This window comes from Cryptomeria japonica, chromosome 10 (genome assembly GCF_030272615.1).
Source record: "Cryptomeria japonica chromosome 10, Sugi_1.0, whole genome shotgun sequence".
Taxonomy (NCBI): Eukaryota; Viridiplantae; Streptophyta; class Pinopsida; order Cupressales; family Cupressaceae; genus Cryptomeria; species Cryptomeria japonica.
The window spans coordinates 644,715,086-644,729,668 of record NC_081414.1 but is presented as its reverse complement, the minus strand read 5'-3'; the positions used below and the strand labels follow the sequence as shown (position 1 = coordinate 644,729,668).

The window sequence follows — 14,583 nt, the reverse complement described above, 5'->3', positions numbered from 1 at the left end:
TTTGAAAACATCCAAAAGTTAGAAGCATTCTCCACATTACAAAGCGTTGTCCTAGGAGCATCTAGATTCGAAGCACCAAAAAGAATTAGTACTTGAAGCAAAATTTGCATCTAGGCTATTATACACTTGCTTTTTGCCAACGCTTTTCACGTTGATTGACTAAAGAGAATCTAAACCCTCACAATTTAGTGATTTCTCTAAGACATTTCTAAATACTACTAGTCCTTACACATTAGTAGAGAGAAAAAATCCCAATGAACCAAACCCCAAAAGTTAACAATCAACTAGATCAAGATCATGTCCCAATGATTAGATCCATGTTGCAGGAGATCTATATTGAGATACAAAACTGACTCACTAAGAGTTACAAGTCTGCATCAATTTCAAGATAGTTGGCACTTCAAGGAGATCAATTTTACAAATTTTTAACATACAAATCCTATCATTGATTTAAGAGCTAAACACACCTTTCACTCGCATTAAATTTTCCAAAATAACATTTATTATATTGATATTTACCCAACTCTAATTTACCTATATAAGGTTTGCTTTATTTGTAGCATGTATTTAATTAGCCTAGGTCAATCTTAAAAAGGGCTAGTCTTTGCTCTTTACAATTGCTTTATTTAATTAGCTTAGAGTATCTCAAGTCATTTCAATAGATTCCATTACATAAATATATTCAGAAATAGAATACTCTTCACATCTTTTACAATAATATTCCCTCCTTTACATAGACCTCTTTCAGTAACATAATGAGGAGGTATTGCCCAACATAATAGGCTAAAAGATATGTACCTGGACATTTCCACTAACCTATATACATTATAACATCTTTTACAATAATATTCCCTCCTTTACATAGACCTCTTTCAGTAACATAATGAGGAGGTATTGCCCCACATAATAGGCTAAAAGATGTGTACCTGGACATTTCCACTAACCTATATACATTATAATTATAATATCATATCTCTAGGCACATAATAGATTGTTAAGAGATACTCAGATCTTGAGAATAACAACTTATTCGAAAACATTTCTATTTCCTCTCATGTTTTGAAAGGCTTAAGCATGGCTCCACAGCTACATTGCTAGTAGGGCCATTCCCCTTACCCTGTAAACTGGAGAGGCATTGTTAGAGATACTTAGATCCTTCCGTGGCTTGTGAGAATGTGTTTAAACTCATGGATGGCCATTCAATTTCAGTAATGGCCAACTCAGAGTTCTGGTGAGATAATTTTTTATGAGATGTCCTTCCAAGCCTTATTCTGTGGTGACTGGAAGCCTCCACCAGTATAAGGGCGGTTCATCTCTAGTTTTGCTTCGTGGTTAGCAACATTTTTGACCTTGTTGACAGGAAATTCTTCATTTTTTGTACTGAAATAGGAATTGGAAATTATTTCCCTGGGAAAACCTGCGGGATATAGTCGCAGTTGTCCTTGCCTTGTCTCGTCCACTGCTACAGGACTACCATATACTTTGATAAGGTCAATCAGTTCCTGGTATCCTAGGTACTGTATATCAAGACACTTTCCAGAAACAGATTCAAACCTTTTATGAATTTGGGACATTGGAAAACCCTGTGAGAATTCACCTGTGTTCACCATATGCAATAAGAAGTCATGGAAATCTGCTGCCGAAGCTTTTGTCTTTGATTTTTGTTCTGCTTCTGATTTTGCTTTTGCTTTTGCTTTTGGATTTGAATTGCGTTTCCTGTTAGTTTGCAAATTAGGATTACAATTCACTCCAGAAGATGGATTTTCAGGCTTTCCAATCTTAGGTTTAGGGTTAGGATTTGGTTTCCTTGTTTTAAAAGGCTTTTGTTTATTTGTTTTAACAGGGAATGCCAAATGTAGCCCCTTTTTCACTTCCTTGACCTCTGCTATATCCTTGCATTGCTGTAGCAGATTCATTATGTTGAAATCGAGGATCTTGCCAGTTGCATTCTCAAATTCCATGCAAATGTATAAAATATTATACCCAGACTCTCTTTCTTTACAATTGAGAGCTTGGCTAAACCATGCCTTGAATTCATGCACTGAAGCTTTCTTAGGCCCAGTTATTGGAGGAGACTTCCAATTCCTGTGTTTGGTTTCTGCAGGATCCATAGGTTTCCCAGTGCTTTGATTACCATGCTCCTGAAAGCCGGGACTCTGTGGCTGCTGCCGTGTCACTGTGGCAGATTCATTTAATGGAGGAATACTGAATGGGCTTAAGTCCCATTCATTGGTGAAAGATGATTGGCCACTGAAAGAATCCTCTGGAATATAACTAAAATTAGACATATTCCGATTGTCTTCCCATTCATTGTTGAAAGATAATTGGTCAGTCAAAGAATCCTCTGTAATATAATTAGATATGTTCTGATTGTCTTCCCATTCCTTTGTACTATTACTAACGGTAGATGCAGAGCTAGAGTAAGTATTAGAGAAATCCTGATGATGCTCAGGACATCCATGGAGAATGCTGGAAAACTGCAACTTTTCTTCATTCTGCCCTGACAATTCCAATAAAGTTAACCATTCCAGGCAATCGTTTGCTGCAGTTAACATATCATAAGGCATTTGATCAACAGAAACACACACCAAGAACACATTAAAAGATCTCTCCTGAAGCTTGTGAAACAGGTAGGAAAAATCCACATTCCCTACAATGAAAATGATATCCCCTGGCTGGGGCACATCCATAGCCCAAAGGAGCACGTCTACCATTATCATTTTCTCAATTTCATTGCTATTACCTGCCAATGTTGCCACCAATAGCCTCAAGTGTCAATAAAAATATTAACTAAAAGCCCAATATGCAAAAGCTCAAACAAAGGAAAATCTGTTGGGAATTTAAAAAAAAAGCTTCAATATCAATTATATATTTTTCACAACTCTAATCTGCTACCAATACTTCCAAAACTCTTGAGAAAATTCCAATACTCAAACTTAAAAAAAAACATCAAAAGAAATCCACACGGCTTAGAAAGTACAGTCAGAACATAGTAAAAAAACCCTAATCCTGAGATTCCCTGTCTAAAATGCATAATGCCAACTATCATTAAAGAAACTCAAATGAATTCGCATTGTTTCTTCAAGAAATCAAGGATTGAATTAAAATTCTGAATTATAGCAAATAACCAGAGAAAACCTTAGGTATTTCAATTAAAAATACCAATTCCAAAACAACTAACGAGAGAAAACTTCAGTTATTTCAGTAATTAAAAACCATTTCCAAAACCACTCAGAGCCTTGTAGAAATAAGAAACAAAAACTTCACAATCTCTCTTCCATGCGAGACTTGAACATAAACCAATTTGAAAACACCTTGCTAAACTTCTAATTCTAAGATGCCCTTCTTAACCCCAAATTCAGAGTGTCAATTATAAAAAAATATAGGCTGAGCAGAAGAGACGGAAAACAAACTAGTTCAATCATTTTCCTAGGTCAAAGAATACATTATTGGTCAAAGAAATAGTGTCACAGAATATTAAGCCAAACTCCAAAATCAATCTGCAATCCATGGTTCCAACATTGATTCATTTTTAAATCACCAAGCAGAAACTAAACTTGCATGACACCCACTGATTCTGAAATGCCCTGTTTAATCCCAATCCGAAATCAGACGAGAAAAACTTAATTTGTATAATTTTTATGGTGACCATCGACAATGAATCAAACAATTAACAAGAAATCTTTGTGTGCTCCAAAATATCTAATTTTGTAAAACCTTGCTCAATGTAAATTGAAAATCCCAACTCAAAGTGAAAATGCATTTTGGCAAATCATGTCTAGACTCTAAAGGTTTCTGTCCATGAGATCTATTTTAGTCTGGCTCACAACTAGAACCTTAAGATTGTAGTGCAAACACAACAATTTGGACTGCCCATAGCTTCACCTAAGCCACCCACAACCTCAGAAAAATTGAGTCTGTTTTATTTTGTTCATTTATCAAGATTTAAACCTAAGTCACCAGGTTTGAATTCGAATTCGAAGTTCGACAACTTTGAAATTCGAATGAAGTTCGATGAGGGAAAAATTCGAAATGTATAAAATTCGAATTAAGTTCGCCATATGTATAAATATGCCAGATATATTCTATAAAACAACCAATCTTTCATATGGGGGATGGTTCCATATGAATTGCTAATAAGGTTTATAGTAAGTAACATCTTTATCTCATCTTATGAGAATAACAGAATCACCAAATACTGGAATACCTCACTGATTGGGTAATCAATTATCATCTTCAGCATTTTTTTCTCATCCTAATTGAGGGTTCTAACAGACATAAATATCCTGAAGAAAGAACGGGTTAATGGGTTTTAATCAAAGAAAAGAAGATGTGTTTAAAAAATATTAACAGAAGAAGAAGGTCAAAAAAATAAAAAAAATAAAAAATTGTGAGTTCGGCAAATTTCAACGAATTTTTTTTTTTTTTGAAGTTCGACGAATTTCGAACTTCAAGGATGAAATTCGGCCGAACCTGGTGACTTAGGTTTAAACTCTCAGCGAGACAATATAAGGGCGGAGGTTGAGATTCAGATGATTTTTAAGCAATGTATATCCTTCAGTCTTTGGCTTTCAACTAAAGAAATATCAGCATAGACTTCTGCTCCCAAATCAAATAACAAAATAAACTCATATCAAAGTTTAACTCTCAGAAATATGATATAAGGGAGGATGCTGAGATTGCATTTCAGATGGTTTTGAGGAATGTATATCCCTCGATCCTTGCCTATCAGCTAAAGAAATATCAGCATACTCATACTCCCAAATCAAATAACAAAAGAAACTCTTGAATAATATTAAATTCTCCATTAAAAAAGACAATGGTGCCTAACCAATGTCAGCTTCTAAGAAAATTGAATGGCACGCATTCTGAAATACAAGAAGAAACACCCCCACTCCAGCCTAAGTTGGCCTAGTGGTGGAGAACTTGTTCTCTTGAAAGAGAGGTCACAAGATCAAATCCCACAAGGGGATAAGGTATGTATGCCTCGTTTGTAGTGCAGTTAGGTACCTCCCACAAGGAGTACAAGGTAGTCCCATAGAACTCTAACCCACCTGTAAACCCATACATAGATGACTGGCATCATGGACTATAAAAGACCCTTTCCTTTCCTTTCCTTTCCCCATGCCCTCACTCTGCTTCCCCTCAACCCCAACCAAAAGAGGTTTCATTACCATCCATCAACCCCTTACAAACCCACCCAATTTAATTTTATCAAATAATTGACCAATCTGTATTGCAATATCCCAACATTGACCACTTTCTAAAACAGACATGAAACATGAGAAAAAACTAAATCCAAAATAACCTGCTTCAAGCCCAGATTCAAATTAACTAAATTCCAACAATAAAAACCTAGGTCCAAATTCAGATTAACTAGTTTCCAACAATAAAAACCTAGGCCTCATTTTCTTCAATACTGACAATAAACAAAACATGAATTGAACAACACAAATACTCTCAATTAAACCACATTAACAGAGATTGAGCATGATGAACAAGTACAAATACAATACTACTGACCAGGATGAATCAGTTGCAGGTTGATTCCAGAGTTAACCATTGTCTGACCAAGCTCAATATCACCCTCCTTTTCAGATGGGTATTTGTAAGCATTAAATTGATGGCCAATCTCACTCCCATCACCTATGTTAAAATTTTCAAACGATTTTTTCGCCATTGAACTTACTACAAAGGGATCCATCTGGGATGGCAATGGGCAACTATCCATGTCCCACCATACAGAAACTTTCTCCATAACCCTCTGCAATATACTTAAACCGGGTCCTTTTAATGGGGAACTGGGTTACAGAATTTGGCCCCTTCTTCCTAATATTAAAGCATATACAGTGATGATTTGTTCCACACCAATGGCGACCTTACAAGCAGCTCTGTAAGTTCATTGCTATGGACAACAAATTTGATATATTAACAGTTTAGTCCTTCATCATTTTTTTCTACTTCTACATTTCTGTAGTTGGCTTCGTATGCAAGTTTTTGCTTTCTGAAAGTTGAAAGCAGCGAGGAATGATTTTCAAAAAGCTGTTCTATGCTTTTCTCTCTGATTTAAATTTTTGGGTGCGACTTTATTCTTCTCAACTTTTGAGTGATGTTTGTATAATATATCATTTTATTAAAAAAATTAAAAATTAAAATTAAATATGGTGTTTATAAAAAAGCAGGTAATCGTTCTTGTTTGTGGTACAATAATGCGGCAACATATTCCTCGAAACATCCTACCACTACTCTAATTATTAGTATACATATTTAATTTTCCCATCCTTTGAGATCCCCGTCTTATTATTCTTCTTCCAATTTGCCCTTTCAAAATAATATATTTATACGGATTAGTTTTTTTATTTGGTATTGTCTTTTTATTTAATTATTATAGAGTGTATTTTTTTAATTGTTTCAGGGGTATGCTCACTACCATTAGCAAAGTTCTAAGGGGTATGCTCACTACCATTAGCAAAGTTCTAAGGGGTATGCTCACTACCATTAGCAAAGTTCTAAGGGGTATGTTTATATGTTCAGTGGAGTTGGGACTAGTCTCGCCTTCGCTTGTCCCTTCCTCAACTTCAATTTGGTAAGGAGATACCTCTCGCGTATCAAAAAAAAGTTCGAGCCTAGAAGTCGAGCTTGACACTAACAGGGAGTAACACACACAACAAGCAGCCAACTCCCTTATTCATGCAACTTATTATTGATTCTATATTATCAAATGGTGAAATATATATATATATATATATATATATATATATATATATATATATATATATATATATATATATATATATATATATATTTTGAAGGGTAAGTGGTATCAAGATGGGGATAGCGCCCTATATTGATATTCAAAACACATTACATAGTCGTATATGCCTGTGGAAACCAAAACAAAGACACATACGTCCTTGAGGCATAATCCATAACCAAACAATCTATCAAATAGTTATCGTGTATGGCCTGAAAAAATTAAGCCATACAACAGCCAGAGATAGCCCGATAGCTTCTGGATTTGTTCCTCCACTCATTTATCACAGTAAACATCCATAGGAATCGCGTGGATTTATAGGGAAAGAAGCACAGGTTCTAGATGTTTCCACCACCTTTCTCCAAAATCGATTAAGCTGTGAGAATCATTGAATAGGAACCGTCATGTACTTAGACCGCCAACCCGTTGCCATAACCATAGTAAAGTTAGGAGAATAGGCTGAGGAGGGGTACCATGTCTATGTGAACTCATCCTTTGTTGCCATCTCACCATCCAAAGGATAATTTCCTCGGCCTAAGTCATCCGTATTAGTGTCTGATATCTGATTCTATCAGTCCTCTAACTGATAAAGGTGCATTTGTATTATCAAAGACCATCAACTCAAGGGGGGAGTCAATGCCTAAGTTAACAAGTGAGTCAGCTAACCGATTCCCCTCTTGATATATATGCTTAACCTCATATGCCCCGATTTGACAGAGGAGTTGTGATATGCATGGGATCCATTGGCAGAGTCTTCGATTTTCAAATCTTGATTTCATAATCCCGTTTATAACCAGAAGGGAGTCACCCTCGATTGTTATATTTGATAGCTTGTTGGTTATACATATGTTAACACCCGCAATGAGGGCAAGGATTTCGGCTTCATTGTTGGTTGCCTGTCCGATTTTTCCAAAAGTCCCGACAATCAACTCCCCTTTGTTGTTGTGCACTACTACACCATAGCCAGAAGAGCCCAGGTTGCCCCGGCTTGCCCCATCAAAGTTTAATTTGAGCCAGTCAGGGGCGGGGACTTTCCATCTAACATGCTTTCTGTCGATCTTCTTGCTTTTGCCTTTAGATCCCATTTTGTAATCCTTCAGGTGCCACTTCCTCTCCATGTTTTGATCCCATATGTTATAATATTTGCCTTGTGCTTTGTGTTTTCCGTTAATAACTTCCTCAATGGCAAGTTTAATGTTCCCAATGAGCTTCTACATAGGGATTTGAGAGTCAGTAAAGATTCTCCTATTCCTCTCCTTCCATATATGCCACGTAATCATAGAAGGATCGATAAGCCATAGGTCACTCCATTTTGAGTTGAAGCAAGTAGGCCATGTAGATAGGAACTCCAATAAAGATTCATTACGAACAGTAGTAAGATTTATTTGCCCGAAGTACCAATTCCAGTAGGTTTCAGCAATCAGATAATTGAACAAGTGGTTTGCGGTTTCTTCAGCACTTTTACACATAATGCACCAATCAGGGCCAAAAATTCCAATGTGTTTCAGTCTATCTCCAGTTAGGATGCGATTATGAAGAGCAGTCCAAAGAAATGCACCTGCCTTTGGGAGGAGTCTTTTGTTCCAACATAGATTATGTGGCCATAGCTTAACAGAGCCTTGCTCCTCACTGAACATGGTATCCCAAGTTGACTTTATATTCTCCAGTTTTAGACCCACACCAGAAGATGCAATCATTTGAGTCCAATATAGGTATATGTCTGGCACTTAAAATATCTTGAAGAAGGTTGCATAATACCGGGCTCCCCAAGTTCACCCGCTTCCATCTTTTGTGTGACGTGTTAGGCAAATCTTGCTCAAAATAGTTATTTACAAACGATCCCAATTGGGATTCAACCATTTGTATCCATGCCGGATCTTTAATTAAGTCACAAATTGTCATCTCCTCGTTCCATGAATCATACCAGAATTTTGTTGATTGCCCATTTCCTATTTGCCATGAGATATGATCTGTTATTATATGTCTATAGTCCCACAAGAAATTCTAGGTGGCTGAGCCCTTGATCGAGTTTGCAATAGTCAGAATTTTGCTAGGCTCGTTATAATCCAAATATTTCCTCTTGAATATTGAGCACCATAAATTTTGGGGTTCTCGATACATCTTCTAGGTTAGCTTGGCACCAAGCGCAATGTTTTGTAATTCCATTTTTTGTAGCCCAGCACCGCCCTATTCCTTTTGGAGACACATTGTATCCCAGCTGGTAAGTGGAATTCAATTGGTATCTTTTGCACCATCCCATACAAATTTCCTCAATAGATTATCCATCTTTTTCCCAGCAGCCGTAGGTAGTTTGAAGCAAGACATGTTGTAAATAGGGATCGCAGATAAAACAGATTTGACCATAATTAAACAGCTAGCTTGAGACAACCATCGATTTTTCCATGCCAGTGATTTCACTTCGCAAGATTGCAACGCCTCTTCCCAAATCTGGGATTGGCGGCAGCCCTTATTAATTCTTACGCCAAGATACTTTAATGGAAGCTCCGCAACTTTAATTCCCATTAACCTAGATATTCTTGATTGGGTCTGCTTGTTTGTGTTGAACATGAAGAGTTGAGATTTCTCTTTGTTCATAATCTGCCCTGAACTTTCCGAATAGAGATCAAGAGTTTCCATAATAGTTTTAGCTTCAGTCAAGGTAGCTTCTCTGAAGACCATAGTATCATCTGCGAATTGTGAGTGGGTAATAGCATCCAGCTGTTCATGCACTCGAATTCCCTTCCAAATGCCCCTCGCATGCCTCTTTGGTATAAGCTTCCTGAGTACTTCAGCCATTAATACAAATAGAGATGGAGACAAAGGGTCACCCTGTCGTAATCCATTCATAGCCGGGAAGAATCCACAAACATTTCCATTTACCACTATTGAGAATTTGACTGTAGATATGCATTGTTTGATACATTCAATCCAAGCAGAGGGAAATCCTAAACGATCCAGCACACAAACAAGAAAATTCCATATTACACAATCATAAGCCTTTTCTACATCTAATTTGACAGCCATATCACTCATTTTTTCTTTGTGCATTGTGTGAATTACTTCTAATACAAGGATGATGATGTCTACGATTTCTCTGCCAGGAGTGAAGCCGTTCTGATGTTCTCATATTAGCTTAGGAAGTAGTTTCTTCAGTCTTTTTGCCATTGCTTTAGCAATAATTTTGTAGATAGTGTTGCACAATGAGATAGGTCTGTAATCCTTCATTGTCGTGCAATCTGCCTTCTTTGGGATTAGAGCAATCAAAGTGTGATTGATTTCCTTGACGAACTTTTTTTTCTTCTGAAATTCTTCTATAATCAGCCAAATGTCATGCCCTATGAATTCCCAACACTTCTGGATGAATTCAGCATTGATTCTATCTGGTCTAGGGGCCTTGTGTGGATGCAGAGCGAAGGCTGCCATTTGAATCTCATCCAAAGAATAGGGGGCCAACAACATTTGCCGATCTTCATCAGATATTATAGTGTCAATTACTTCTAAAACAAGTGGAAAGATAGACGCATGGGCTCCCTGTGTGCCACCGAGCAGATTCCTAAAGTGCTCTTCCGCAACCAACTCGATTTCCTTATCAGTGCTTACTCAATTGCCATTATTATCTAGGACCGAGCAAATCCTATTAGCTCCTCTTCTGGTTTGCATTGAAGCATGAATTTTTTTTGTGTTAGAATCTCCTTCTGCAATCCAATTTTCTCTCGACTTGTCCTTCCAATATAATTCTTCACGAAGTAAAATCTCTGCATACTGATTTTTGAGAAGTTTTTCAGCTTCATACTCTGAATTTGTCATACCATTAGCTATAATTAGATTGTTTAATTCCTCCATTGTTGTTTCAATTCTTTCCTTTTCAGCAAACACATTTTTAAATGTATGTTTGTTCCACTCTTTCAGTTTGATTTTCAAGTATTGTATTTGTTTGACAAATTTGAAACTTGGTGAACCATAATAGATGTTGCTCTCCATCCACCAAATTCTGAGAAGATCAAGGAGGGAGGAATCCAACCACCACATATTGAGAAATTTGAAGTAACTTTTGCGGCCAACCTATTCATGTGAGATTGCAAGCGTAACTAGGAAATGATCCGATCCACAATGAGGTTTGATTTTTGTTTCAAGGATATGGTTACTTAACATCCACCATTCACCCACAAAAAACTTGTCAAGTTGTTCTGATATATTGGAGAAGTTCAATCTCCGATTGTTCCAAGTGCATTTCCCATTTTTGGGAATAACATCTATGAGTCTATAGTTGTGCACAAACTCCTTAAAGTCCTCCATGACTTTAGAAGGATTTTTCAGTCCTCCTGGTTTATCATTGAAATCTAATATGGCATTAAAGTCTCCAGCTATAACAAACTTCCCTAAGTCTCCAAGATTAGCCTGTAAGGTAATTTCATTCCAGACTCTTAGCTTGTCCTCAGTCTTTATGGGACCATAGACATTGAAGAGTGGGAAGCTAAAATTGGTCCTTTTGCACTTGATGGTATAGGCCATCCAAAAATCATATGACGTAATACATCTTACTTCCATACTGTCTGGCTTCCAAAGGATCCCAAGGCCACCCGCAGATCCTATGGCATCTTGGAAATGACCACCTCATTTGCTGTAATATTTTTTAAAATCATCCACCTTTTCATCTTTTAACTTTGTTTCTTGTAGTATAACCACATCCGAGTTCATCTTGGTCAAGGCTCTTTTGACCAAGCGTCTTTTGTCAGGGGCAGAGAGACCCCTAACATTCCATGAAGTTATCTTCATTATTCTCCAAGGGAGGCCTTACCTCCCTTGGATACTTTTAGGTAATTCAATGCACTAACAAGACCCTTCTCCCCTGCTTTTTGTTCTCTTATTGTTTTGTGGCTTTTTCTACCCTTTATGCCTTTGCATTTGCCTAACAGTGCATTTGCCGATTGGCTAATGCACCGAGTATCCAGATTGCCTAGGTCATCTAAGTCCTCAGCTGTGTTGTATGGGAGAGATGATTCTGATTCTGAGACAGAATTTCCATCTTCCGATTGGGCATCATTCTATTTCTCATGCGGTTGGATTCGTGCTTCATTCTGTTCCCCAATAGGTTTGTCATTAGGGGTCGACTCCACCACTGGTTTTGGTAATTTGGTTGTATTGCCATCATGATGTGTCATATCTTCCACTCTAGGGCAGTCCAATGTTGGCGACACCCCAGATTTGGTAATGTCATCTCCTTTCCAATTCTGATTTGCCATTCTTCGGCCCTTCTTATGTGCTTTCCTGACATATATGATGCATCTGTCCGTAGTGTGAGTTCGGCCTCCACATCTGTGACAAGAGATTAGCTCTTTCTCGACTTCTACATGTTGCAACCAATTTCCTTCTTTGGTGCCAAGGGTGATATAGTCCAGGATTTTTCTAACCGTCGCGATTTTAATTCTTGCATAAGTGTAGGTCTGCTCCAATAATTCCTTCATCTATTTCCAACAAAGTGCCTATTGATCGACCAATAATTTCCAAGCTTAGGTCGCTCCAGTACTTTGTGGGTAGATTGAATAACCTAATCCATACTGGTTTCTCATAAACCGCGAGTGTGGTGGGGTCAAAATTTGGTGCCCATAGTTGTAAATACATCGGATGTTCTTCAAAGTACCAATTTTGCATTTGTAGAATGTGGTTTCTTTCCTCTGGTTCCACAAATACAACAACAAAAATCCCTTTGGGAGGAATTTAACCACGGCATGATTTCCCCAGTTAGTGTCGACCCAAGCCCTAATGTCTTTCCTTGGCAATTTGGGCCCAATAACTCTGGCTATGATGGCGTACTATTTAAAGATATGCCTATCATCTACGACAACCTCCGAAAGGTCGATTTTACAGATTGGAATGTTCTGCCGAGGTGATCTTAGGGATTCTGTGTAGTTGTGCCGAGGTTGTTGGGACTAATATGTTGGTGCATCCTTTTCTGCTTGCTCGACATCGTTGATCTAGTCAACATCGAGTATCTTTCGGCTGGTCGCACCATGGCGCACCAATTCTTTGACATGGGGGATTCCATTGCATACTCCTCGCTGATGCGACATCATGACTCCATCCTTCTTCAAATCTTCACACCATGCCTGCTTGTCTTCACGCTTCGACTGCTTAAACTCGCACTCCCGCTGCTCCTCCATTTTAAGTTTGAATTAGTTTTGTTTTTTGATGAATATATTTCTAATATTATTATAATATTAAACTAAAATTTATCATCAGTTGCATCATGAAGATTTTTCTTTAAATTTAGACAAATAATTGATTTTAAAATTCTATCTTTGATTAAAATATCTTTAACAATATTTAGAAATCTCGTATCTACAATTTTTTTTATTAATTTGAATAACATTAAAAATAATATTAAAAAGATTTATTATTAATTAGTCTATTTTTTTTCAAAATATTGATTATTTAAAAAAAAACATTAATAATACTTTAGTATATCAAAAGATGAAGAAAAAAATTACATAATCAAAATTAAAATAATTTTACCTTTTTCATAGGTTTCATTTTATTTTAAACTTTTTAAGTTGGGTTTTACTTCTAACTTTTATGTAAAGTTAAAATTTTAGCTTTAACAAAATTTTCATATAGATTATTTTTTATTTATAATATTTTATGTGAAATATAACTTTAATTTTTTAAATTTAATTTATTTAAGAATCTAACTATATATACATTCGATTTTATGACAATTTAAATTTTTTAATATTGAGTTTATCTTTTAATTAATGTTAATATTATTTAGAATATATTAATGGTGCATACAAACTAGGTCACAAACTAGGGTAGCTTGACCTAATCTAGTCATGCCATGGCAAAGAGGGGGAAATCTTGGCCCCCTCATTCATGTGCAGCTAAGGGATGTATTCCCCTTGTTGGTATAGGCAATCAATGAGCCTTGATTACTATACTTAACTATTATTTATGCTCCCTTATGGTTGTAGTTACAATGTATAATGTCAAGTGGGAGAATGTTAGGATAAGGTAACATTAATATTGCAATCCTAAGTCATTTTCATGTATCTCCATGTTCCTTAGAAGGTGTACTTAGATAGCCAAGGATATGGTGGAGAAAATATTTATTTGTAATTATTTATGACATGTTGTAATTACACTAATATGGGATGTACACAGTTAGTAGTAATGGGGATGATGAATAATGTTAGAATATTCTTTCTAGGAATCCACTTTGTGGTGGGGCCACATGAATTTACATTTTGGTGCATTTATTTTTATGTTATTTGTATGGTGTCTGCAATGGAGTGTCAGATATTGCATGCCAATCGTCAAAGCCATCCAAAGAAACAAAGCACTTGAAACTAACCATTTCTAATTGCCTATGGGTTGGGCACTCATGTGAAGGCCATGTGATTATTTATTATTTTTTACTATGATTTTTAGTGGACCACTAAATGGGGCGTATGAATTTTGGATGTAGTTTTGCCTCTTGTTTTAAGATACTGTAGTAGTATTCTCACTCCAACTTTTCCATAAAGTGGCACCTTTGGATGGTAGAATCGTGTCATTGTTTGTAGGTAATGAAGTGTTGTTCGATTGAAGACAAAAAAGGAGTGATGGGAGTGAATTTATTATAATCTTATACATTTTAAGATAATGCATGTTTCCAGCCTCTCTTCTTGGTGGAGTTTTTTTTTTCTTTCGCAAGGGTATTTCCACATAAATCTTGTATTATGAGACGATCTTCTTGTGTTGCAATTTTTGTGTCATTCTTGTTATAGCGTGAAATAATATTCATTTCTTTGATGTTTTGTGTTTATCTAAGTTAGTTTTATAAAGCATGTTTA

At 36.5% G+C, this 14,583-nt stretch overlaps 1 protein-coding gene across 1 annotated transcript; it reads right to left on the bottom strand.

The window, feature by feature from the left end:
* Positions 1–650: 650 nt before the first annotated feature.
* Positions 651–6,083, bottom strand: LOC131073389 (uncharacterized). Its single transcript, XM_058009814.1, has 2 exons — positions 5,524–6,083; positions 651–2,743 (listed from the first exon to the last, which is right to left on the bottom strand). The coding sequence occupies exons 1-2, from the start codon at positions 5,756–5,758 to the stop codon at positions 1,245–1,247; spliced, it is 1,734 nt and encodes a 577-aa protein (XP_057865797.1). The 5' UTR covers positions 5,759–6,083; the 3' UTR covers positions 651–1,244.
* Between the last annotated feature and the right edge of the window lie 8,500 nt (positions 6,084–14,583).